The sequence below is a fragment of the Enoplosus armatus genome, chromosome 5, assembly GCF_043641665.1.
Source record: "Enoplosus armatus isolate fEnoArm2 chromosome 5, fEnoArm2.hap1, whole genome shotgun sequence".
NCBI lineage: Eukaryota > Metazoa > Chordata > Actinopteri > Centrarchiformes > Enoplosidae > Enoplosus > Enoplosus armatus.
In genome coordinates, this window is record NC_092184.1 from 236,335 (window position 1) to 263,076 (window position 26,742).

General features: G+C 41.0%; 1 protein-coding gene across 1 annotated transcript in view; it reads left to right on the forward strand.

Moving 5' to 3' along the window:
- The first annotated feature begins 5,135 nt into the window (after nucleotides 1-5,135).
- LOC139284844 (unconventional myosin-XVIIIa-like) overlaps nucleotides 5,136-26,742 on the forward strand; it is a 156,053-nt gene continuing 134,446 nt past the window's right edge. Inside the window, exons 1-2 of the mRNA XM_070905181.1 lie at nucleotides 5,136-5,181; nucleotides 6,633-7,758. Coding sequence (XP_070761282.1) covers nucleotides 6,739-7,758 — 1,020 coding nt within the window. The 5' untranslated portion in view covers nucleotides 5,136-5,181; nucleotides 6,633-6,738. The remainder of the gene's footprint in view (nucleotides 5,182-6,632; nucleotides 7,759-26,742) is intronic.

A 26,742-nucleotide genomic window follows, 5' to 3' on the forward strand; every position in this document is an offset into this window, starting at 1 on the left:
TCACAGCCCAGCAACTGGCGATTGCAGATATTCACGCAGGTGTGTTTGTGCAGCGAGCCGGATACAGCCCCCATAGATGTGTGCGAGCGGCGAGTTTGCTACGCTCCACAAACTCTCTTAGATCTTTTTTTGTCTAATCAATAAACTAACAAAACTACTATCCTAATTAGACAACCGCATACCTTCTGAATTCAAGTTTCTCTCTTCCACCAGACTAAGACCAACTTATTGCCTTGTGAACTAATCATAAAACACACTTCATTCAAGCGTGACAAAACCGTCTCCGTAAGTCTTCCCACTGTTCCAACAATCACCAACTCTTTTTTTTTGGTCAAAATAAATCTATAATCCACTGAGTTAGATGTGAAAATATTCTGGCTCTAACGTTGCACGTTATGTTCCCCTGCTGCCTCTCTCCATCACCTCCGGCCTCTCTGGGTTAGCTTGCCGACCGAGAGCCCGTTGCACAGCACAAACTCTAAATCAGCTAAATAAAATGACAAAAATCGCCCCCAAAAACCAACCCTATAATGTTAATACACATTTGCTTTGTACCATTACAGCATTTATTGTTGGCTAAAATCAATGCCATTTGTCATAATACATCAGTTAGTATCATGGATCATCATAAACATAACATGGGATCGTTAACTACCTTGGGAGTCATCAAGACTTTAAATTCTAAGAAACGTGTTAAAGAGGTAAGAACAAAAGCTTCATCATTCAATTGTATTTCAAAGGCTTATTCACATAAAATGGAACATAAACTTGCATAAAATGCATACAAAGCTGAAAATGAAAGCTATTTAACACCAGGATTCAAACCAGGCACTGGAAATATCAAGAAGTATGAGGACACCTAATCTGACTCACTGGATGTGGGCTGTTGGGATAAATCTGCCATTGGCTGACTATTTCAGTCAGAATTCTCCTCCCCTTCCTCTCTCTGCGTGTTACCTGGGCTTAGCGCTGCCCAAGGCAATTATGATTGGTCTAAAGAAAAACAAACAAGCCAGAGTGTTTTTTGCCCTATTCCAGAATGATAATGGGTTGAGCCAGACCTTTCTGCAAAGTGTGGAGATAGGTCTGGCTATGCAAGGCTAGAGTACACCCAAACATGTCATTCCTAAATCATGGGCATGAATCTACTGCTATAAAAGATTTTGGAACCTGGCAGCAGGGATTTGCTCCCATTCAGCCACGAGAGCATTAACGAGGTCCAACACTGATATTGGGTGATAAGGCCTGGATCCCAGTCAACGTTCCAGGTCATCCCAAAGGTGTTGGATGGAGTTGAGATCCAGACTCTGTGCAGGCCAGTCCTTTCGATATGGACCTGCCTCATTTGGAAACATTAGGCACTGTGCATTCAGGTAGATATCATTTTTTAGGCATCTGCCAAAACCCAAATTCGTCCATCAGTCTACCAGATGGAGAAACATCACTCCAGACAGCACATTTCAGCTGCTGAAGAGTCCAGTGGTGGTGTACTTACACCACTACAGCTGATATTTGCTTTATTTCCGCATTGTTTGGATTCCAACTGACAAAATATAATGATGTGTTTGCAAAAATAATAATTGTAACAGCAAAATTGACCATTGTTCCTTTAAACATTTTTTCTTTTCTTTGGATTTATTAAAACCCAATGTTTAGAAAAGTAAGCCACAAACTGGGCATGCACATTTGATTAAGGTGACAAAATATGGAAATGACCATAAAACATTGTTATTACACCAAATGAACAAGTTTGTCATATTTTCTTACTCCATTGCAACATTGTTGGTCTGACTTTGGACCTTTGTCTCCTCCATCTCTCTAGTTACTGTTAATGATAACAATAATATATATACAGTGCTTAACAAATTTATTAGACCACCTGTCATAAAAACAAGAAAACACAAATATTTTAGAAATCTGTCAAAAACTTGTTTCAAACTAAAAATGTTATTGTTATTCATTAGGCAAATAACAAACTGGAACAACTAAATAGTCATTATTTGGTTATATTAACCAAAAATCTTAATATTTTGCATGACCTCCTTTGGCCCTGATAACAGCTTGCATTCTTGCTGGCATTGTTTTTATGTACTTTTCGACAGTCTCTTTTGTTATTGAGTTCCAAATAGTTTCTAGCTGTTCCCAGAGACTTGCTTTGGATGAACCTTTTGTGCGATCTATTTTTGAATTCAATAAAACCCAGATCTGTTCAATGGGATTCAAGTCTGGACTTTGACTTGGCCAGTCCATCAGTTCCAGTACTCTAGATTCCCTTTTCTTGGTCAAGTAGTCTCTGCACAGCTTTGCAGTATGCTTGGGGTCATTGTCTTCTTGGTATATGAACCCACGACCAATCAGGTTCAATCCAGGAGGGATTCCATGATGCACCAAGATGTTGTGGTAGACCTTCTTGTTCATGATACCGTCTATTTTAACTAATTTGCCTATGCCGTTTCCACAAATGGAATCCCATACCATAATGGAATCTCCACCGCGTTTCACTGTGGGTGCAATGCATCTAGCATCAATACGTTCTCCAGCTTTTCTGCGGACATAAACACGACGATGCTGACCGAAGAGTTCAAACTTGGACTTGTCCATCCCGAGTACCTTCTTCCAGTCATCTACAGTCCAGTGTTTGTGCTCCCTGCCAAATTTCAGGCGTTTTTGGATATTTGCAGGCCTCAATAATGGCTTCTTAGCAGCTATTCTTCCCTTTAAGCCTTGTTCCTTCATTCGTCTGTTTATGGTCATTCTGGAGACTCAGATTCCGATCTAGAAGCATTAATCTCTGCCTGAAGATCAGCAGTGGTCTTCCTTCTGTCTCTAGTATCTTGAGGTGCCTGACATCTGTTTCAGTTAGCTTTCGTTTTCGGCCTCCTCCTTGGCGCATTTTGTAAGTACCAGTCTCTGCAATAGAGTCCAAGGCATACTTGACCACACTATGAGAACACTTTATGTCTTGCCCTATTTGTCTCAAAGACCATCCAACATCATGAAGTGCTTTAATTCGGACTCTTTCTTTCTCAGTGAGTTCCCTACGCTTCACCATTTTGAACAGGAGTGAGGAATTTCAAACTGAATTCATGCTCTGCCTACAGATGGGACATTGACCATCTGGTGACCTGGTGCAACAGCAACAACCTGGAGCTTAACGCTTCAAAGACAGTGGAGATGGTTGTAGACTTCAGGAAGAGCGCAGCCCCACCCGCCCCCATCACCCTGTGTGACTCTCCAGTGGACACTGTGGAGTCCTTCCGTTTCCTGGGCTCCATCATCAGCCAGGACCTCCGGTGGGAGCTGAACATCAGCTCCCTCATCAAGAAAGCCCAACAGAGGATGTACTTCCTGAGGCAGCTGAGGAAGTTTAACCTGCCACAAACAATGCTGGTTCACTTCTACACTGCCATCATACAGTCCATCCTCACCTCCTCCATCACTGTCTGGTACGCTGCTGCCTCCACCAAGGACAGACGCAGACTGCAGCGTATCATCTGCTCTGCAGAGAGGGTGATTGGCTGCAACCTTCCATCTCTTCAGGACCTGTACTCCTCCAGGACCCTGAGGAGAGCAGGTCGCTGCTGACCCCTCCCACCCCTCCCACCATCTGTTCGACCCCCTCCCCTCTGGCAGGAGGCTGCGGTCCATCAGGACCAAAACCTCCCGCCACAAAAACAGTTTCTTCCCCTCTGCAGTCAACCTGACAAACTTACATTGACCCCCCCCCCCAACACAAACACAAGTTATACGTTATATTAACGTACATCACCCCTGTCCCCCCTGCGTTACATTAATGCACCCACCCCCTACTGGACACTTTATCTGGACACTTTACCTTATTTTGGTCACTGCACTGTTTGTTATTTAAAAATAAAAATAAGATAAGATAATTATCTTATTTTTATTTTTATTCTTATTTTACCTTTTATATTCTACTTATTTGTTGTCAAAACAATAGCACCTTTAGACCACGGCAAATTCCTTGTAATGTATGTTACTTGGCAATAAACAGTTTCTGACATTTTTATACCCAAATTTGAGCCAGCATGACAAGTCAGAAATTAATCAAGAATAACATACAACCACTAAAACTAATTTTTCTGTTCAGGAATGCAAGTAAATAACTGTAATTTGGCATCTCAATCAAAAAATAATCATGTGCTTTACTATTTTTTTCTGCTTTTTTGTAAAACAGTAAATTTGAAAATTCATGGATAACAACAATAATTATATTTTAGCATTAAAGATATCATTTTTATTAAAGAGCTTGCACATACTGGTGGATTAAGCATTACAGAAAGATAAAAAAATATTTTGGTAATCAGCAATACTGTTAATTTAGGGCAGAGGTGGCAAACACCTTACAGTGGGTGGTGGTCTAATAAATTTGTTAAGCACTGTATATATACGAAATACCTTTTGTTTTCCAAAAGGTAATTCACAGACAAAGAAATGTACAGTATTATACCCATAGAGTTCTAACTCCCTGTTAGACCTCTCACGAATAAACTGTCATAAAACTTCAATTCAAAAAAACTTATTTGGGATTTGGGAGTGGTAGTGCTGTTTAAAAAGTACTGTGAGCACCAACCATAGATGTAGAACATCTGAAAATCCACTGTATTTGAGCTGTTATGGAGAGCCCAAGGTTTCTAGGACTCCAAACAGAACATTAACATTCTGTAGCCTGCTGGAAATCTACTGCAGTGTGTGCTCTGTAGATATGCCGCAAAATCCACCAATTGTGGATTAAGATTCACTGTTATTGTTGTCAAAAGGTTGCAGTTTGTCCAAAACTTCATATTTTAGGAGACTGTTCAATATTATTTGTTTCCCCCCTCTGAAGGACAGGAACCAGATGACAATAATGATTAAACTGTAAATTATTCTCAGGTACTGGAAAGCCTCCTTAGCACAGGAGCTGTTGGAGGAATGCTCCCATGATCTACAACAGATTCCCTCACACTGGTGCAGAAGTCAGGCTGTAGCTCCAATGTATGTCCAGTAGGAGTAGCTGATTGACCGCATTTTGCTGTTGTACTGAAACTTCAGAGCTGGACTGGGAGCAGCCAGCTTTGATAACGTTAGCTAAAAGCCAGTCTGCGGCTTCTGTTCCCTACGAGCCGAGCTGCACCCATTAACAAGGTACCAGTGGTGCTCCATTTGCTGTACCGGAGAACAGTGAGTATTTCTTGTTATAATACACACGTTTGCCTAGAGTGAGGGGACACTTTTTGTTTGAGGACGTTGTGTGTGCAGTGTTGAGGCAGGCAGTCAGTCGGGCTGACTGGATAATTTTTTACAGGATCCCAATGTGTTGTTTCCAGCATTTGCTTCACGAAAAAATGAGGGCAAAGAACCAAGGCTTTAGTTAGCAAGCTAGATTGCTCACCCGAAAGTTAAACAAAATCATAATGAATTACTGTTGGCTTGTGTTTTTGCAGCTTTTTCATTTGCGGTGGAATGAAAACGCAAATATTTGTTATTCGGTAACGTTACTCCCACTTACGAAACAGTAGCTAAGCTAGCTAATGTAGCCGAAAAGCTACACCTATTTTAGCCCTGTCATTCTTTTTGTCCCCTGATTTCACATTGGATGTGGAGTGGGGCTAAGTCTTCCTTTGTGTACGCTAGTGCGCCAGGTATTAGCTAGCATCGTTTTAACCTCAGCAGCCAAGTAGATAAACAGAAGAGAGCTTACAGTAGGCACTGTTGATACCATTAGCGTTTTAATCGTCCCTAGCCCTGGCGATTATAAAGAGACATTAAGGTGTGTGTGCTTGTGGTAGTTTGTGGCAGGAAGAGTCCCTGATTTTTGAGGGTTTGTGGAGAGACCCGGTTAATAATGAAGCCAGGAATGTGTTTTGGTCCTGCCAAGCTCCTCCAATGGGCCTCTGTAATGAAAGTGTGTTGGAGGTCTTCAGTGATGTAGATCTATATTTTTAAGGCCATCTCCACATGTGGACAGTTCCAGCAATGTTGATGTTGTTCTTGCATGATCTCAGTCATAAGTGTTTGATGTTGTTTTATTGTCTTGCAAAATAAATAAAGTATACAAAATATGCAATAGCCAGATTCTAGTGGAAGTAGGCTACTTATTACTCTTGCCACTTCTTTCAGTAGTTGTTGTCCATTTTAATTCTGAAATTACATTGGGCAATACATTGTTGTAATACTGATATCATAATATGTAATGCAACTAATTTCAATGTCAAGTTATGAAGTATATATTTGAATAATATTTAAACATACTAAAAAGTGAAAAAATGTGGAATGAGAAGTTGAGGTCTTTTTTCAATTGCATGTTTTGGCTGAACATCTTTATGATAATATTGGATTTCTATATGATTTTTGCATAATGTGAAAAAGTACCTTTATTAGTTTTTGCTTAAAACAGACTTTCCTGTGTGTCAGTTTTACACATGAACCGTATCTCTCTCATATCTACGTTGATATTCAAATATACAATTAATTATACTAAGATAGAGGATTTTATCCTTGTCTTTTTCTAAAGCACCCAAAGTCATCCCCAGTATATTGTCACAGAAATAATATGAAGGTATTAGATTGTTGTCAATGTTGTCCAGCTTTTTCATTAATATTTAGTTTGCTCTCCCTGTCTTTTTCCCCAGGGGATTTGTTCCTGTTGGTCACAACAAAAGCACCTGAACTGAACAGGACCTCCAGCTCTGTAGGGAAAATAGAGCCTCGTACAAACACAGCGTGTCATTTGTCACCATGTTTAATCTGATGAAAAAGGATAAGGAGAGGGAAGGAAGTAGGAAGGAGAAGAAAGATAAAAAGGAGAGGATGTCTGCAGCAGAGCTGCGCAGCTTGGAAGAGATGAGCATGCGGCGTGGTTTCTTCAACCTGAAGAGGGAGGCCAAGCGTGAGTCCAAGAACAAGCTCGAGATTTCTAACCCGATTCCTATCAAAGTGGCCAGCAGCAACGAGCTCACCCTCACTGACATTGAATCAGACGGCTTGAGCAACCGAAGCAGCATGGTCCTGGATGATCAGCTGAGTCCTGCCAGCTCCACTGATGACCTGAAGGGTGAGGGTGGAGGAGGACCGGATGGACACCGCAGCTCAGTACGTGATCGCGTGGCTCACTTTGGTTCACTTGCCAAGCAGAACTCCTCGCAGGTGGGTCAGATGATGAAACGCTTCTCTTTTTCCCAGAGGAGCAAAGAGGAGAGCCCTTCAGAGGGCTCCACACCGTCAGGCCAGAACTCTGCAGCCCCATCCCCGCAGGTGGAGAGCAAAGTTTTCAGCATGCTCCGCAAGCACAGCCTCAAGCAGCAGCCTGAAGCACCAGCCACCAAAAAAGTCTGCATCCCTGAAGTGGTTGACAAGACCTTCCCTGCACAGTTGCAGCTGCCGGCTGTGGTTGCACCAAGTGCACCAGAAACACGTGAGCTAGAGCTCCAAAGGCGCAACACTGGTGACTTTGGATTTTCCTTGCGTCGTACTACTATGCTGGACCGCAGCCCTGACGGAGGAGTGTACAGGCGTGTGGTCCACTTTGCAGAGCCTGGTGCTGGTACCAAGGACCTGGCACTGGGGTTGGTGCCGGGCGACAGGCTGGTGGAGATAAATGGACGGAATGTGGAGAGCAAGAGCAGGGATGAGATAGTGGAGATGATCCGTCAGTCAGGAGACACCGTGAAGCTGAAGGTGCAGCCCATCCTGGAGCTAAGTGAGCTGAGTCGCTGCTGGCTGAGGAACACCGAGGGGCTGCGCAGGGAGGCCAGACATGTAAGCAGCTTGTCCACTTACTATGTACAAACAAAGAAAAGTCACTGCTACGCTCTCTTCGGTGCTCTGTTTTGATATCTTGGTTGACTGTCTTTCAATCTAAAATCTTTTAATGTTTTCTCACAATTTTTGAAGTGCCTAGTGTCAGAAACGTTTTTGACCGGCAGATTTACTGCACTTCAACACAGCAATATCCCAGATTCTCAGGGATATAGGATTTGGGTTCTGCTTTATTGTCAAGCTGTTTCTAAGACATGATATCTAAATGTCTGATCATGATGTGTGAGATAATGCTTGATGTTCTGATAACTATTTGTGCCTTTTATTGAGTTGAAAAGAGAGCTTTCAGACTTGACTTGACTCGACTTTGACAATGAATTAAAATAAGATCAAAGTTTTATGAGCATTTTTTGACATTAATGTGTAGTTGCATGATTTTCTTTTCTTTGGCGGCAAAGATTTTGCTGTGGCGGCCTACCATAATTAACCATACATTTAAAAAAACATGTATACATTATATTTGGTCATAAAAAGGGATGACTAAATAACTTTAATAACTAAGTATGACTAAAATGGTATATGTGTTCTTAAAATTTCAATATAAATGCTTATGAAGGGGTAAAGCACTGGTATGGCAACTGCATTGCAGCTGTTACTGTACTCTTAACTATATTACTAGGACATATTTCACATAGTAAAGCCCTTTCGATCAATTGTTTGAAAAGGATGTTCTTACACAAGTACACAGTGATGGCATACGCTATGTCGCTCTCCCTCCTGCCTGTTGGCACATGGAGAGCTGCCTCCTCCACTCCTCGCAGTAGGCTTTGTTTTGTTCCCAGCCTTCATCTCCTCTCGGAGAATGACAGGTATTCAACTGTGCGGTGCCACTGGGGCATATATGGGGTTCTATGCGCGATTACACATGGCACAGTGGCTGGGCATGGAACCTTTGTTTCATCTTGTGAAGTAGGTGTGTGTTTGTGCTTGAGGTACTGGATGGACCCAGTGAGACTAGGCCTATATCCTATAACAAGGTGAGCCTGAGGTGGGGGCGTGGACTTTTTCCAGTGCTATACTATTCATATCAACCAATGTGTTTATGATTAAATTGTTTTACTAGAGCACAAAATTGTTTACAAGAGCGCAACATTTTTCATAGATGCTCTCAAAGTTCACCAGATTAATGCATTTAACTTTTAAAATGAACAAAATGTTCTTCCGGGGAATCATACCCCCAGGGTCCAAGATCCACCCACCATAGTCTCATAAAATCCTGTGGGAAGCATCTGATCATGATGTGAGAGATGGTGCTTGTTGGAGGCAAGTAGAGTCAAGGTTCCTGCTAAAGTTGTTTGTGTATCTTTATTGGTTGAAAGAGTAGAATTCTGGTGCCCATTCAGTGTTTCCCCATGGATTTTTCCAACAGCAGTGCTGAAATGTGTGAGTTTTATTTATTTTTAATTTATACAGATTCCATGTCCCATTGTTCTGTATGCTTTGTCAGTGATCAACAATGGTGCACTGCTTTGAATCACCCACACACATTTTCTCTGTGGCTGAAAAGCCCTTTCTCTTTTTAACATTATGCAACAAGTACAGAGTACTAATCTGCACTGCAAACATTTGACATAATACTGTATGTGTGTGTGGGTGCGTGTTTCTCTCTTTTTTTTTTTAGATAAATCCTAATCCTCTACTCTTTTTCTTGGGTGCTAGTTAACCAAACTCAGGGTTCGATTTATATATTCGGTTTGTTAAAGGCTAGTGACTTTAATGTTATACTCTAGTGTATTTCTTTCATTACGTCTGTCAGTTTCAATGGAGATTCAAACTGACATTGTTTTTGCGAGACTGTATGATTAATGTAAGGGTGTCATTTCCACTGGGGATGTAGGGTTTTTCCTGGCTTTGCTGGTGAGTTTGGGGGAGAGGGGAGGCAGTCAATTGCAGAGGTCACATCCTGCAAGAGAGACGTTCCGTGGTGCATTGGGATTTTATAACTGAACTGGCAGTGTGAAAATCTGATGTTTTCATATCACATATGATATGTGAGTCTTACAGGTAAAACATGAGACTCATGTAGGCTGACATAGGAGTTTATCTGTCGAATCTTTGTATTGAACAGCCAAATTTGATTTGACTGACAATGCTGAGTCAGGTACAGCCCTGCTGGACAGCCTGACTCTGGACAGTTATACTGAGATTAAATACGACAGTTAAAACCACTGGAAGAGTCTGGTACAGCCTGACTCTGGACGGTATTATCTGAGATTAGATAATACCGTTAAAACTACCAGGAGAGTCAGATACAGCCAGACTCTGGACAGTAAAACTGAGATCCCATTAGTGCTAGCTTCACAGCTCAGGCTCAGGTTCAGGCTCAGTCAAAACACTACAGTTTAAATGGCTTATATAGCGGCTGTGGATGGGAGTTAACTGCTGGAAGTCAAAGACGTTGTATGTTTATGTTCTGCTTGTCCAACAGTTGTTTTGATAAATAAACATTTGTAGAGGATTTCATTTGCTGTATATATTCTCAGTTCTTATAATTTTGGTGCCAGTGATTTTCCTTTGGCGCTAGCTAAAACATCTTTTGGGACCCCACGAAAATTCTTCTATACAGGAAATATCCTGGGATGGGGGGGACATGTCCCCCAAACCTTTCAAAATCCTATTTTTATCCCCCTACTTTTACAGTTCAAGTTTGATTTTCACACTCATATTTTCCATTTCTTTAGTGGACTGAAATAATCGCAATCTTTTATCAATACACCAATTTTTCCACTCAGATCTTTTTTTTAATGCACAAATTGAAAAGGCCTTCATTTCTTATCTGTCCTTTTCCCTTTGATATTGCAAACCCAACACTTCCTCCATGTTTACCTGTTGTGTTGATAAACTCTGTATAATGTACATTTCCACTGCACTAATTTTTATCAGTACAGCAACATCATGCTCACCACTCTGCTGCTCTAACTTTCTCTTCTGTTGCAGATATGCTGCTTTTATTCACTAATTCTTTGTTTCACATTAAAGGTCTTCCCGTGGCTCAAGTTGCATAATCCCTCGCTTTCCTGATATGCTCTTAATGTGAAAATCTGCAGATTTTAACTGATTAAATAAAAATGGCACAGTATAAGCCATTGAAAATAATGAGTAATGAAACTAGTATTGAATAGTAGTCAAAAATAGTATGTTAAGTCATCGGCTGCAACATTGGTTGTTTCTGCAGCAATTTCTTTAACTGTTATTATATAATGCCATCTAATGTGCACAGAAAACTTCTTAGTGTAGAGCAGTACTGAAATTATTAGTTGATTAAAGTGGGTTTGGGACTGTTGGTTGGAAAATGTTTCAACAATTTTCTGATTGATTAATTGATTAATCAAGTATAGAGTAACCTAATTTGTCAGTTATTTTTTCCTTTTGAAGGCGTTGAAACAGTCATTACATTTGTACTCAGAGTGTGCAGATACCCTGCATTAACAGTAGCTTAGTGTCCTCTAGTAGGGCCTGCTTGGCAGCGTCAGAGGGCTTTGTCTGTTGGCAACCATTGGCTTTGGTTCAGGGGTCCTTGTGACACAGTCAGACTGAAAGGGACTCTCGTCTCTCATCCCTCCTCTCACCACAACTGAATTCATCTGCTCTGAGAGGCAGGGAGTGACTCTATGTAGCCCATGTCTTTTTTCTTACGGGAGACTCTTTCTCCACAGAGGCATTTTGTAGGAAAAATCCCACTCTGCCTATAACTAGAGACTTGCTTGTGTGTGTCATATGAGGAGCTGCTATAATGATTTCCATGGGGTAAACTTTAACTTCATGAGCCTATCTCTGATTTGTGATTTGTGTGTGTGTTGAACAGCAGCCCTGTCTGTGTTGTGGTGTGTGTCACCAGCTTGACTACTAGTATAACGGCAAGCTGACAGAAGGGCCATCATTCAGTCCTGACAAAGGGTTTAAAAGGGACACTACATCTGCCAAGTCACATTATTCCCAATTCCAACAGCAGCTACTAGCTTTTTCTACATATTATATTCCTGATACAATTCTCTAAACCAGTAATGAATAGGGCAGGGTGTTTCAATATTATGATACCTGATTTTCGGTACAGATTTTACACTCTGATAACTTACTGTTACATTAATTAGTGACAGCAGATATGACCTGCCGTCTGTCTTTTCAACTGGTGAAAGCGAATCCCTGTTACTGGTGTCGGATCTTAGCGTACGCATACTTATCACAGTATCTTCAGCCTCATCACAATATCATCCATCTTCTCGCAATGTCTCAAGCATGAAGCAGAAATCTCTTCTAAATGAGCCATATTCCTGAATTTATTCGTTCTCCGCACACGGTTTGCTGACATGTTTCACATTATAACAATATAAGTAATCACGCTATAATTTGAAAGGTTTCACGTTAAAATGTGATTAAAAAAGTGTATTGCTATAACAAGAAATGTTTCTTGTAACAACGTGATAAGTTTGTATGTCATAATAATGTGAAATATCTTATAATGTGAAGAACATCTTGTTATAACAATAAACCTTTCAGTTTATAACGATACTGATCTGTTTTTTATTTACTGGCGTGGCAGCCATACGCTTCCATTGTAATAAACTGGAACAATCCTCTAAAAGAAGAAAGATTAGCATTCTGGCTGTTCCCAGTAAACTGCAGCAGCTGAGGTTCATTCAGAATTGTGTCTGTCCACCTAAAGCTGGTGCCAGGAGTCTTCTGCGCAAACATGAACACATTAAGATTTAATCAAGATTTGGAAGCAGACGGACAGGACTTATGCACTTGTTTTAGCTGTGACCAGTATGTTTTGGATGTTCTTAAAAAAAAAAAGGACTGGGATGTCTTAGGAAAGGAGGAGTTTTCTTCGTGAACCAACAAACAAGGCTCAAGTTTAGCTAAGACCAGGTGTGCACTAGAGTTTTTATCAGCTATTTTCAAAATCAACTTTTCTATTGATTATTCTGAGCATTAATTAAGTATGCCAGAAATTGAGCAGGCCCGTTGTCTCTTCAGAATGAAAATTACTGGTGTCCATGTACAAAATCATAAGAATATGATAATGATATGGATTGAGTGTGGCCAATGTTAGAAATATTATAGTGGAATTTTCATTATATATGATTCTGTGGAGGCAGCAGAGAAGCTGTGCTACCTGAAGTGCTGAACATTCCCTGAGCAGAGGCCTGTTCCAGGTCACTGAGTTTCTCCAGTAAAACCTGATCTGCAGCATTCAGCAGAGTAAATGCAGACAGAGCTGACTGGGACTGACTAACTTTCCTACCGGCTTTCTTTGGGTTTTCAAACCAATCAGGCTTTACCCAGTAGGATGCTGTTGCTTCACTTGTGTCTTAGCTCCTGCTTTCTGTCACATACTTGCTACCTATTCCTCTCCTCCAGTGTTTTGCAGCAGGTTCCGCTCTAGGTGGGAAGCTCAAATGCTGCTATCATGTCATACTGCTGTGTTCTAGGTTGCAAGTTGTATGATTGTATTACATATTACATTACATAGTATTACATTCGAAACAAATGCAAAGTAGAAGTATCTTGACTAGTGGTCTCAGACGTTTGGACCCCAGTGGGGGGTCTAGTGAGACCACTAGTCAAGATAGATGATTTGACACAGAGAAAGCATCTATTAGCTCAGATTAACAATTTGACTTCTGACACTTTCACTTAGTTCGGATGCCATGTTTCCCACCATCACAATGCTACTTAGTAAGTAATGATCTGCTGGAAACTTGAGGCACAGCCATATTTATAACAGGTGAACACTGGCTGTAAGCTGAGTTAATTGAACAAGCCTCGTAAGTAGATCAAATCCACCTGAGTGTCATCTGAACGTATGCTCTGATGGAAGGGATACAACTGAAGGAAATCTGACCTTTTGTACGAAGGAGTTAAGTTGGTCAATGCCACAAAATTGATTGCTGACCTAAATATAGTGCAGAATCAAAATATTTCTTCTTCATTTTACATGTCATAACGTCTTGTGTTTTTAAATGTTTTTGAATCCTCTTTGATTATTTCCAGGTTTACGTGAAAATATTTTAGATTTTCAATGTGGTCTCAGACTTTTGGACCCCCACTATATATATTGTGTGTGTATATATATATATATATATATATATATATATAGTGATATGTGTTTTTAAAAAGTCTCTCAACTGTCTCAATGTTACGCCCAAGGATTACAATATTTGTTACAGCATTTGAGGGTAGCTGTTGACTAACAGCTGATTTTTTAAATACTGAACTGATTTTGTTATACAGCAGTTCTGCCTTTATTTGGAGGGTTACCAGTGTGATGAGCCAGAGGGAGTAATATAGGTGCTGATGACATGGTACAAAGTTTCTTGGCTGGTATAGTACTGGGAACGTTGCGGCCATATGAACCACTCAAAACCACTCAAAACACCGGGACACCCATATTGAGATTTTAGACTCAGATTGCAATCATTTGGCTACAAAATATGAAATTAGATTTACATTGAAAATTCAGATGACATGCTGGGAATTACTAGCATACTAAAATATGCTAATGCATAGTAAACTTGTTGGATATGGAAATGGTGATTTAAGATGCGGTAGGATAAGGATTTAAGCAAATACACCAGAAGTGTCAATAAAAAGAGACTCCGACACTATTAACATGACTTCATGTATGTAATGTGATTTCTTCCAATCCTAGGCTGCAGACAGTCCAAGCGCACATAAATTGTAGTCATTTCTCAAAACACCCATGCATGCAAACAGGCTTAACAAAGGTGATGGGTGATGGTCTTGTGTGTATAATACCATAAATATCTAAATTAGAGCTTGAGCTTTGCTTCACAGATACAGGAGTCCTGCTGTGATATAGGTATTGGCTCAAGTATGATACCCTTCCATTAAGAAAACTACAGTAACTGAAGTCTGCAGATTTGGAATATCTTGAAGAAATAGATCACAGACTGTGATCACTTAGGTTACGTATCTACACATGATCAGCGGCAGAAGCGCCTTGCTCCGGCATAAGCCTTCGTTTTCTTATGCAGAGAGTGATCGCCAAACCTTGTAGCTGAGCTACCTCGGGCATCACGGGACTTCCATTTTACACCTAGCACCTGTTACACCTGTGTTATTCAAGACCTGTTTGCTAATGACATTTCAAAGTTGCCTAAACAAATGGGAAATCAGGTAGGGGAGATGAAGGCAGTTTGATTTGACAGGACCAGCATAAGATTCTGTGTTTTACTCAGTAAATTTATCCAGATAACTCTGACTGTGCTTGTTGAGAAAAGGCCCATGGGTCAGTAAGAGTAAGTACAACACTTATTAAGCTTGCATTTTCCATTCGTTGATTCTCTGTCATTTCAATCTCGGTCATCAAAAGGAGTATTAACAGTCAAGACAATAAAAATAGATGTCAGTAGTCATACCTGATCTCCCAGGCACATATTCATGCTCTTAGGCCAGTAGAGCAAGTTAGGCAGCCAGCATGTCTGGTTTCATTTCCATCAAAATTACGTCATTTTAAAGTAATCAGTAATCGTGTTTAATATTTTCATGGTCATTAAATGTGCGTTTTGGCGGGTGTCCCAGTTAGCTGTTGATTTAAGACGCATGTTAATGTCCTGAGTTTGAATTTGGATGGGTTCCTTCATTGCATGTTGCAACAAACCCCCCTAAAAAACACATTGAATGTAGAGTTAGTAATGACATAAATATATATACAAAGGATGGAATGTGTACATGAGTTGTGAGACTTGAAAAATTCTCATACTTCCCATGATAAAAACACGTTCTTACACATATAACAAGCCTGTTAATTGGGATAATATACAGTGTGGAAATAGTTTAGCAAAAGTGGGAGGCTTTTGCGCCCCAAAAATCTGAAAATTGCAGTAGGAATCCAGATTGAAGGGGCCTGGAAGGAGAAGGGAGGCTGGAGCGTGAGAGAGAGTGGAGGTTAAAGTTCCAAGAAGCCATCTTTACTTGTCTTAACAGGCTGACTGGAAACAACGGGAAGCAGGCCTTTCCCTTTAGGTCTCACTCTGGTATTTGTGGAATCTGCTTTGGAACAAATAGGCCACTTCCTGACCCTTTACCCCTGGGATTTTTTATGGAGGAAGAGGAATGAGGTTCTGAGGCTAAGGGCTGATGGAGGAGGGAGAGAACTTAATGTCTGTGAAAGCATTTGCTAAAGAGAATTGTTTTGTAAAACTTCCACAAAACACAATGCAATGTCATCCAGCAAAGCAATGTGTTGGCCAGACAAATAGGATAAAATTATTGTCATTGTGATAGTTTTCTAGAGTTATCAAATCCTGTCTGATAGTATAAAAAACTGCAGTGTTTTAGTGTTTGATAAACCTTTGGGTCTCATGGCATCTGTCTCGTGTGGCATAGCACCTTGTCAATTTTTGTGATTTTTAAAAACCATAGACCATGTAGATAACAAAAGTTATTTAGGAACCAGAGTTAGTGAGGTCATAGTGTAGCAGGACCAGCAGTACTACAATCAAAACAGCAGATTAATTAGTTAACCCTTTAACACAGAGTGTGTCGTCGGCGACACGTTTGCGCAAGCGCACTTTGGATGACCATAATTACGTCACGGTTTGCGTTATCGGAAAAATTCCAACGGTTTCTGAAAGCTGAGACGTTGCGCTTTGTGTGTCTCATACAACACACTCTGTGTTAAAGGGTTAATAAAACTATTTAAAAAAAATATATATTAAAAATGCAAAATCCCACAAATATTCTTAGTAAGCTTAAAACAACAGTAAGCTAAAAACAAAATGTACCTTTTAAGTGCCAAAGGTCAAATAGTAGAATAGCTGCAGAAAATGCCGATTGAAAACGAAATTGTCTATACCTGATGCTGGCTAAAACTCATCCTGTCGTCCCTAACGACGTTGAGAGCCCCTTGGTGAAGCCAAACTACAGGTGTATAAATTGAATAAATAGATGAAAGGTAGTGACCCATGATTTTTAGGTGTGCTGTTTTTTTGTCAGTTTTGAGAGTTGTGGTAAGAGTCTCTGGTGTTCCCTCCACCAGTCCAGTGAGTCCTCTTCACTGCTTGACCATAGGTCAGTAGTAGTTGCAAAGTACTCGACAGCTTCTCTATTTCCCCTCAACGTTTTGCATACAGCGCAGGTAGTGCCACTAGAAATAAGTGAGGGGATCACATTTTTTTGTCCAGTGTGTTGACCATTTTTCTGTAGCCTTCATTGCTCATAGTTTTTATTGGACACATATCTTTGGCCAAATGGAATGCGATTGCATTGGTTATTTCAGTCTGTGTTTGGGATCTGGATGGATACGGTGACACCCTGTACAGCGTTGCTATTATGGATGTCTGACTTAACTCTGGACAAGGATGGGGGTTCGGTGAGGTAATGTTAGCGACCTTATTCTTCTTGGCCTTCATGCATTCGTTGTAATGCAGTTTGTGGTGTTTTTTCAAGTGGTTAAACAAGTTAGCTGTCTTGCTTTGTGGCGCGGACACAAGACTCATGCACTCTTTGCATATGATTTTGCGTGACCTTAGTAAATCCAGCAGAATACATAATCAACCTTTGTTTGATATGTCTCCTCTTGTTACCATGCAAACATCTGCACAACTGACAAAACTGCAAACTGTTACTCCGGCCTGCTGCGTCTGTTTGAAAGATACAGCACAATTCTGGGGCAGAATGCGTCTCATCTGCGCCTGAAAAACAGGCCCAAAAGCAACAGTAAATCTGGCCCTGTGTTCAGATTTGACTAGACTTGATGATAATCAAATCATTGGATGCAAGCAGGGTGCAATTTTTGACACATTGTTTTAGTCAGATTCTAAGGGTTGACTGCAAGGTGCAGTATAATTCTATGCTTTGGTAGTGGCAGTAAACCTAAGGCGAAATGACAACAGACAGGAATTTAGACTGTGTGTAACCGACAGACTGGTATAAATGAGTCAAACTACATGAATGTTTGGGTGTATGAATGAGCAAATATGCCTAATCATACACCTGTCCTTACAGTCAGTCCAGCCTAATCCTTTTTAATAAAACCACCACAGTACTCACAGTAATTCTATCTAACTTGAGTATCTGTAAATAGAAACATTTGCCTGAAGAGGATGAAATGTTTTGATCTACTCGTGTAGCTCTGTTGTGTTTGTCCATAATCCCCTCTATAGTGATTGTGGTTACAGTGAGATATTACAACTGGATTCTTTGTTTTGATTCTTCTCCCATGAGCTTCAGGCTTCTAAAGCAGCCATTTTTTAATGTCATGATTATTTATTTAACCACATACTGAGAGTAAGAACTTATTTTTCATGGAGACTTTTTCCAATAACCTTTTAGTTCACAAACTGATATCTTTGAAAGTGATTTAAAGTCCATCAGTCACGTGTCAAATCAGGTTTACAGCAGAATACTACTACTACATTGACGAGCATGTTTGCATTGTAAATGAGCAGTACTGGTTTTGATTCTAGTGCGTTGTGGCTCCGATAAACAGGCGTTGAAAGGCCCTGTTCAGTCCTCAGTGTTTCCTGTAGCCCTCAGTGTGTGAGAAGAAAGCAGTCAGGTCAGGAGAGACGAGGCAGGAGACAGGAATGTTGTAAGCAATGTGATGAGTGACTCTTGTGCCATTGGTGACACAAACACTCTGTTTTCATTACATCTATACGGAAACAATGTGCCAATTTAGGATGTAATTAATGGAAGACAGAACAGTGGCTGAACATCAGAGTGGATGTCTAAAAATATCACACATCAGGATAGCTCTACCTCTATTTATCACTCTCCCTCTCTTTCATACACACACTCCTCATACACACACCGAGCCAGAAATAGCAAACTGAAAAATGTCCCTGCTGAGACTAAATGTTAATCACAAAAATGACGCTTCATTTAAAGACGTTATACATGCTTCTGGTGCAGTTTCATGTGTGTGAAATGAAAGAAGCTGAGTTTATCAGAGGTCAAAAGTTTGAGGGTCATGCTCTTCTTGCTCACAGTAACAATGCTAACATGCCGATGTTAAGCAGGTTAGGTACAATGTCGACCCACATCACCTTCTTAGTTTAGCATGTTACCATGCCCAGAGCCTGCCCACTCAAAGCAACTTTCAATGGCGCGAACATCTGATGCTGCGCCTACAACGCTAGATAGTAAGGTGAAGTAGTAGCATTGTTGGCTAATGTTAGCTTAAGCTAGTTAATAGACAATTACTCACCTGGAGTGACAGACGGCTAAGGTAACGTTAGCTAGCTAGCTAATTTTACAACCTTGTTACATGCAATGACCCTCCGTGGGCCAGACCTGGAAAAGTTATGTATCGGTACCATCTGAGGTGGCAAAGTTCAATGGTCCTGTGTTGTTCTTTACATTTCAATGAACAAATTGAAATATGATACACCTGTCAAAAGAGTAGCTAAATATATTTTGTAAGCCTTAACAGATTGACTAATTTATGGGGAACAGTCACAGTAACCTGGATTTAAGTTACTTCTCAACAAAAAACACCAATCGCAATCTCTCTCTGCTTGCAGCAGATGATAAATACACGTAATGTATACAACGCGTAATGCATGCGTGAGCTAGCTCTTATCAGAAACAGAAGAAAACGGGGAAAAACAGAGTTTTAAAGGAATTTCTTTTGCCGCTACTTTTTACATTAACTATCCTATCCTCCATTCAACGTGTTCGATACAATAGCAAACGATCACTTAACTAGGCAGCTGGCTATTCTGCTAGCTTGCAATCACTAACTTATGTTTGAGGTAAGGTTTGTTTTTAATAATTATTTGAATGTTCTCTTTTATAGGTCAACATTACATTTGGGATAATGACACTGATCCTAGATCGGCAATTACATTTTTTTAGAATACAATTCTTATTAATTATACTACAGGGGAGAACAGGGTAAGATGAACACTAATAATCTAATAATGAAGTGTTAATTTATCTGGTCTATTATTTGCTATCTTCTTTTAAACTCTGTCCCATTTTCTTTCTACTTTCTGCTAAAAGTCATCAGAAATGAGCATTTAGTTGCTTATTTAAAAAGAAAATAAAAAAATCTCACGCATCCTTCTCACCTTTTTCACCCCTAACCAGTTTGCATGCCTGCTTAGGGGAACATGAATGTCTGTACCAAATTTCACGGCAATCCATCCAGAGATATCTCACTAAAAAACAAAAATCTCAACCTCATGTTGGTGCTAGAGGTAAAGTCAGGGGGTCACCAAAGTCAGTAGAATTGTTATGTTAATGTTAATGTTATGGGAATCCAGTCTGTTTCAAAGTGATGGACCGACAGACAGACCAACATTGCCATTCCTAGAGCCACTCTGCTAACATGGCTAAAAGGTCCATGGTCACACTTTATATGTCAGTTTGAATAAGCCCGTAAAAGGCACCTGGTAACATTTCTGTAACCCTTCTAACACACCTCAAGTCTTACCTGAATGCCTTGACATTAATGTGAAGCTTTTCATTTTTTTCCCACTGTCATAAAAAGACAATACGATACATATTTGACTATCATATGCTCTTGGATGATGGTAATTTAAGAACATGACACCACTGCCCAGAAAGTTGTAATAGTAGTTCACTACAACTTCTAATATCAGTGGATGATATTGGTTGTCTTGCAGCGCATAATGCGTCTTCATTGGTGGTGTAGATTAGTGGGTGACCTGTCTGCTAATCTCTATGATTGGTGAGACAGTGTGTGATACTCACCCATCACTCTGTGTTGCCTGTCAAAGGATTATGTGCTGATGCTTCTGATTTACCAAAGAAGATTAACCCAACACTGTTCGGCTCTTAATCCTCTTTCCTACTCATTCAGCTTTCACTTGCTCCTTCATAGCCTCTCAGAACCAAGTAGCCAGATCGGGATCCCCTACCAGATGTTACAGTGAGGCTGAGCTGGCCTTCGTGGTGCTGGGAGGTAACCTTCATGCCTTCCAGAGACAGGGATATGTACAGATGATAATTCAACAGACAACAGGGATTATCAGATGTCAATATATTTACAAGCTGTGTAACCACAGTATATATATTTATGAGTGCACTGCCTGTCTAAATGTATATACAGCGGGATCCAAAAGTCTGAGACCAGATATTTCTAGTGCCAGTCTGTGGGCACTAGAAAGGTACTGTTACTCTAGGCTTGTTTAAATGATGTGGCAGTACATTTGTTCATCTTGCTCCGACCTTCCTGGCAGCTTCATGGTAAATTTCTCTCTGCTGTGAGATGCTGCAGGTCAGATGAATAATAGAGAAGACTGCTGAAGGAAAGATTTGTAAGAGCAAAGAAGGGAGGTCTGGAGAGTTCAGCAGGTGCTCTGAGAAAGTATATAACACAGTATTGTGTTTGGTGTCTGTGTTAGAGGGAGAGATAATGAAGAGAGTTACTTGGGTAGGATTTGGTTAAGTTCAGTGCAAAGTAAAGTTGGTGATATGCTTAATTTCTCTTATGTTACACAACTCCCATTTGCAGTTGTGGAGGTATCCAAAGCCTGATATATCCTATTCCTCTATTCCATAGAGCTCCATTGTTGTCCTAAAACTATTAAAAACACATCAGTGAGCCATATTACTGGGTTCGTTACCATGAACACACACACTGATCCCTAACGATTGGTAGCCCCTTCCTTATCGTGGAAGTATTGTTAATGCTTATGTTAGTGTTAAAATCAGGACCACATTTCCCATAAACCCAGTTACTTTCTTTCCCCGCTCCCCCTTTCAGAAGCCGATAACCCTGTGAGAGTGTGTGAGAGCTAGTGGCCAGTGGTGCAGTAGTACAGTGTCAGTGTCTCTGTCTTGGTCAGATACCACAGCTTGTTTGGCCTCTCTTAGTGCTGAAAGCTGCTGACTGAAAACCTCGCTGTCAGCAGTCTCCTTTCTCTCCACATTAAGCACAGTGACACAGCAGCACAGTCAAAGTACACTGCCTGTACAGAAGCGCCTGGCTTCCATGGTAACAGACTGCTCTCTGCTCTCTTGACTTGTTTGCAGTGTGATTTGCAGAGCAAACTGTCAGTTAAAACTTATTTTGCCAAAAGTCAAGTTGTCAGATATTGTAGAGAGGGTCTGTTCATTGTACAAGATATGGATCAAAGTGTCATAGACTGATGTTAAGTCTTCCAAGGTTAGAGCAGTAGTACAATGTCATGTCATGTCGAGTCAGTTCACCTCTGAGATGACTGGTCTAACCAACGCCTTACCAATGTACAGTCATTAACTGGTAAATGGTAAACGATCTCACTTATATATCGCTTTTCAACCTTCACGGTTCCCAAAGTGCTTTACAGCTCAGTCTCATTCACCCATTCACTCACACATTCACACACCGATGGCAACCGAGCTGCCATGCAAGGTGCTGGTCTCCATCGGGAGCAACTTAGGGTTCAGTGTCTTGCTCAAGGACACTGATACCAAGGTATACCAATCCCTAGTTGAAAGTATACTCCTTTTTAAAATTGTGGCCTGATTCGAGCACCCAAGTGTCAAAAGCAAGACAAAACTTTCCAAAGTAGTTAAACTGAACAATTACAACAATTACAGGCTGCAAACAAACCCAACTGTCCTGTCACCATGGCAAAGCAGTCCAACGCTGTCAAAATTTTTAGACGATTGCACCTTACATCATCCCTTTCAGTTACTGCCCTCAGGGAAAAGGTGCAAAGAAAAACATCTGTAGAAAATCGTTTGTCCTTGTTGCCATAAATATCTTAATTAACAGATCACTTGAAAAATGAGACCCTCCCCGACTTTCTCGGTTGCCTATAACAGCCCGTGGACTGCTTTCTATGTAAAGGACATGGGAAAATCCAAAGGATGTGACGTTATGCACTGCTGTTCAGATCCCCTATAGCACAAACAGTGTGCAACATTAGCTAACGTTTTCTTAGAAATGGAATCAGTGTGTGGATAACGTTGGCTAATTCATCCAGACTCCCAAAGCTGATCTGGCTGGTAAATTGGCTAGCTTGCTGTTTACAAATCACTTTATCAGCTAACGTTCCGAAGCAACCAATGCCAGATCCAAGCAGCTTACCTAAGTTACAGCTAGCTGGCTAACCTTAGCATGCTTGCTTACTAATGTTATGGCTAGCAAAATACTATCTGAGTGGATCTGCAAGTTGGCTACCCTGCCAAATGACTTCACCAGCTAACGTGATCCATGATACTAACTGATGTGTTATGACAAACTGCGTTGATTTTAGCCAACGATAAATTATGTCACGGTACAAAGCAAAGGTGTATAATAGGGTCGGGTGATTGGAGTGAAATAGAGAAACTTGAATTCACAAGGATGTATGGTTCAGTTTTGTGAGTTTATTTATTAGACTAAAAAAAAGCTAAGTCAGGTGTCATTTCAGTGTTTTGGTTGTTGCCCAGGATGCTTGCTTGCGCCTACAGAGCTCAAAATACTGTCTTCAGTGGAGTCAAGACAGTATAGTATAGTAATGCTGCTACTCTGTCGCTGGGCCTAATTTCATTATATTTTTCACTTTCTCCTTTGATACATTCTTTGGGTCTTGACAATATTTTCTGGATCTATAATCATGAACATCTTTAGGTCAAGCCAGGGAGGTCTTATTTTGCCATTTCCTGTCTCAAGAATTTGTCCAACTATTTCATTGTGACTACTGCAACTTCAAAGTCAGAGTGTGGGTGGTACAGGAACTCCCCTCTGAACTATTTGAAGGATGTTGTTACTATTTACATCTTGAGCTGGATTCAGGAGGAAATTGCAGTTGAGGAGCATGTACACCCAAACATACATCCACCATTTCTGTTGGATCATATCTCTGGTCAGGGGGGCTCAAGAAGGGGGGTGTTTGTCTTCCTGCATTGCTCAATACTTCAGTGCGCAGTGGCAAGTCATTCTCTCAGCTATACTGGTTAGGGTTGGGTCTTATCCTGGTTTTGATCATATTTGAGATATGGGGCTATTTTCATGAACCCTGCTGCACAGCACTTTTGGTAATTTGGTTGCCAGGCTTGCCTGGCGCACTCATGGGTCACTTTGATACAGGGTTGGATTGGAAAGAATACATTATCATACATTATAGGTGGGTGTGTTAGAGGCTGTGACAATCGTGGCCATTCACATTCACTACTTTCACCTCCTTTAAACACAGGTTTCCCCTGTCATGATGTACTGACAGTTTGGGAATCCTGTGGAGAGTTACCCAGTGTTTTGGAGAGATGAGGATGGCAGGAATGGACAGTCATGAGGAAGTTATTAGCGAGGAGAGATGTTTTAATTGATCTGTGATTTTCATGGAACTGTACGGACTGTTTTCACTGTGTCATTCACCAACACGCTTGCCGATGTACACTGCAGTAGAAACTGTGTAGAATAATTCATCAAAACAACACATTTGATGTGCACAGGGGTTTCTGTGGTTATTTTGCAACAATCTGGTGCTTGTTGCACAAAATTTAACCAGTGGATCTGTCATGTGTTATTGTGGCACGACCGTGCACATCATCAGTCCGTGTGATATTTAAGACCAATTGCAGACTCATAGTAGGCTGCTGGTGGGTGAATAATTTATTCTGGCTTGCAAACTGGTAAAGCCCAAGCCAATGGTCTGCTTTGTTTTCTCTACAAGCAGTTGATTTTGTTTCACGCTAAAATTCATTGAAACCTGAAATGTACAGGCAAGTTAATGCACACAATCACTCACTCAGCACATATACTGTACACACTCAAATCAAAGGCCACACACTCTGCTTATCTGCTGTTCAGTTTCTGTTTGAGCAGACAGGGCAGTGAATGGCTCTGTTTTATCTACTATTCCTCAGCTGACCTAAGCCCTGGGGCTTCTGTCAGCCAGAGAGAACTGTCATCCAGAGACTGTGCACCAGGCTCATTGTTCTCTTCAGCATCCTATTACTGCTATGTGTGGATGCGTACATAACTAGGCTTTCACAGGCTTTGTAGTTATTGACTGATAATGTAATTGCCTGTTAAAAGAATACCACTCTGAATGAGTCAAATCACATGTGAAATGCCTTGCTAGAGAATGAAGGAACATCGTATTGGTACATTAGTTTATGAAGAAAATCAGTGTGGACATAGATTGCTCTTTTTGCTGTGCTCTAATAACAACATGGAAATTCAATTCAATTTTCAATTCAATTCAGTTTTATTTATATAGCGCCAAATCACAACAAAAGTCATCTCATGACACTTTACAAATAGAGCAGGTCTAGACCGACTCTTTATAATGTTATTACAGAGACCCAACAGTTCCCACCATGAGCAAGCACTTTTGGCGACAGTGGCAAGGAAAAACGTCCTTTTAAGAGGCAGAAACCTCGAGCAGAACCAGACTCTAGGTGGGCGGTCATCTGCTTTGACCGGTTGGGTTGGAGAGAGAGAGAGAGAGAGAGAGAGAGAGAGAGAGACACACACAAAGAGACAGAGAGAGAGATAGACGTAGAGACACAGATAGACAGACAGACAGGCAGAGATGTATGGCAGCACTAGCAGTAGAAATAGCAGCTATAATTATAATAATAATGGAAATATGACTGATAATAGTTACATCTGTAATAATAGCTGAGATTAATAATAGCAATAACAGCTTTAATAGTAACAGAACTACGACTAAACATAATAATTGTAGTGATGAGAGTCAAGCAGGCCCTTGGCAGCAGCACCCAGGCGTACCAGTACCACGATCCACAGGAACCTGCGAGACAACAAAGCACAAATAAAACTCCGGGGAAGGTATGAAGTTAGTAACATGCATTGGAGGGTGATGAATGTGTAAAGATGGAGAGGGAGAGGAGGAAAGCTCAGTGCATCATAGGAAGTCCCCCAGCAGTCTAGGCCTATAGCAGCATAACTAGGGGCTGGTCCAGGCAGGCCTGAGTCAGCCCTAACTATAAGCATTATCAAAAAGCAAAGTTTTAAGCCTACTCTTAAAAGTAGAGAGTGTGTCTGCCTCCCGGACCCAAACTGGGAGCTGATTCCACAGGAGAGGAGCTTGATAGCTGAAGGCTCTAGTCAATTCAATTCAATTTTATTTATATAGCGCCAAATCACAACAAAGTCATCTCATGACACTTTACAAAATAGATCAGGTGTAGACCGACTCTTTATAATGTTATTACAGAGACCCAACAGTTCCCACCATGAGCAAGCACTTTGGCGACAGTGGCAAGGAAAAACTTCCTTTTAAGAGGCAGAAACCTTGAGCAGAACCAGACTCTAGGTGGGCGGTCATCTGCTTTGACCGGTTGTGTTTTAGGGAGAGAGAGAGAGAGAGAGAGAGAGAGAGAGAGACAGAGACAGAGAGATAGACATAGAGACACAGATAGACAGACAGACAGACAGACAGACAGACAGATAGGTAGGCAAAGATGTATGGCAGCACTAACAGTAGAAATAGCTGTAATATTAGCTGAGATTAATAATAGGAGCTTTAATAGTGACAGAACTACGACTAAACATAATAACTGTAGTGATGAGAGTCAGGCAGGCCCATGGCGGCAGCAGCACCCAGGCGTACCAGGACCACGATCCACAGCGACCTACGAGTCGACAAAGCACAAAGAAACTCCGGGGAAGAAATAAAGTTAGTAACATGCATTGGACTGTGATGAATGTGCAAAGATGAAGAGGGAGAGGAGGAAAGCTCAGTGCATCATGGGAAGTCCCCCGGCAGTGTAGGCCTATAGCAGCATAACTAGGGGGCTGGTCCAGGCAGGCCTGAGCCAGCCCTTAACTATAAGCGTTATCAAAAAGCAAAGTTTTAAGCCTACTCTTAAAAGTAGAGAGTGTGTCTGCCTCCCGGACCCAAACTGGGAGCTGATTCCACAGGAGAGGAGCTTGATAGCTGAAGGCTCTGGCTCCTGTTCTGTTTTTGGAGACTCTAGGAACCACAAGCAGCCCTGCATTCTGGGAGCGGAGTGCTCTAGTGGGGTAATAAGGTACTATGAGCTCTT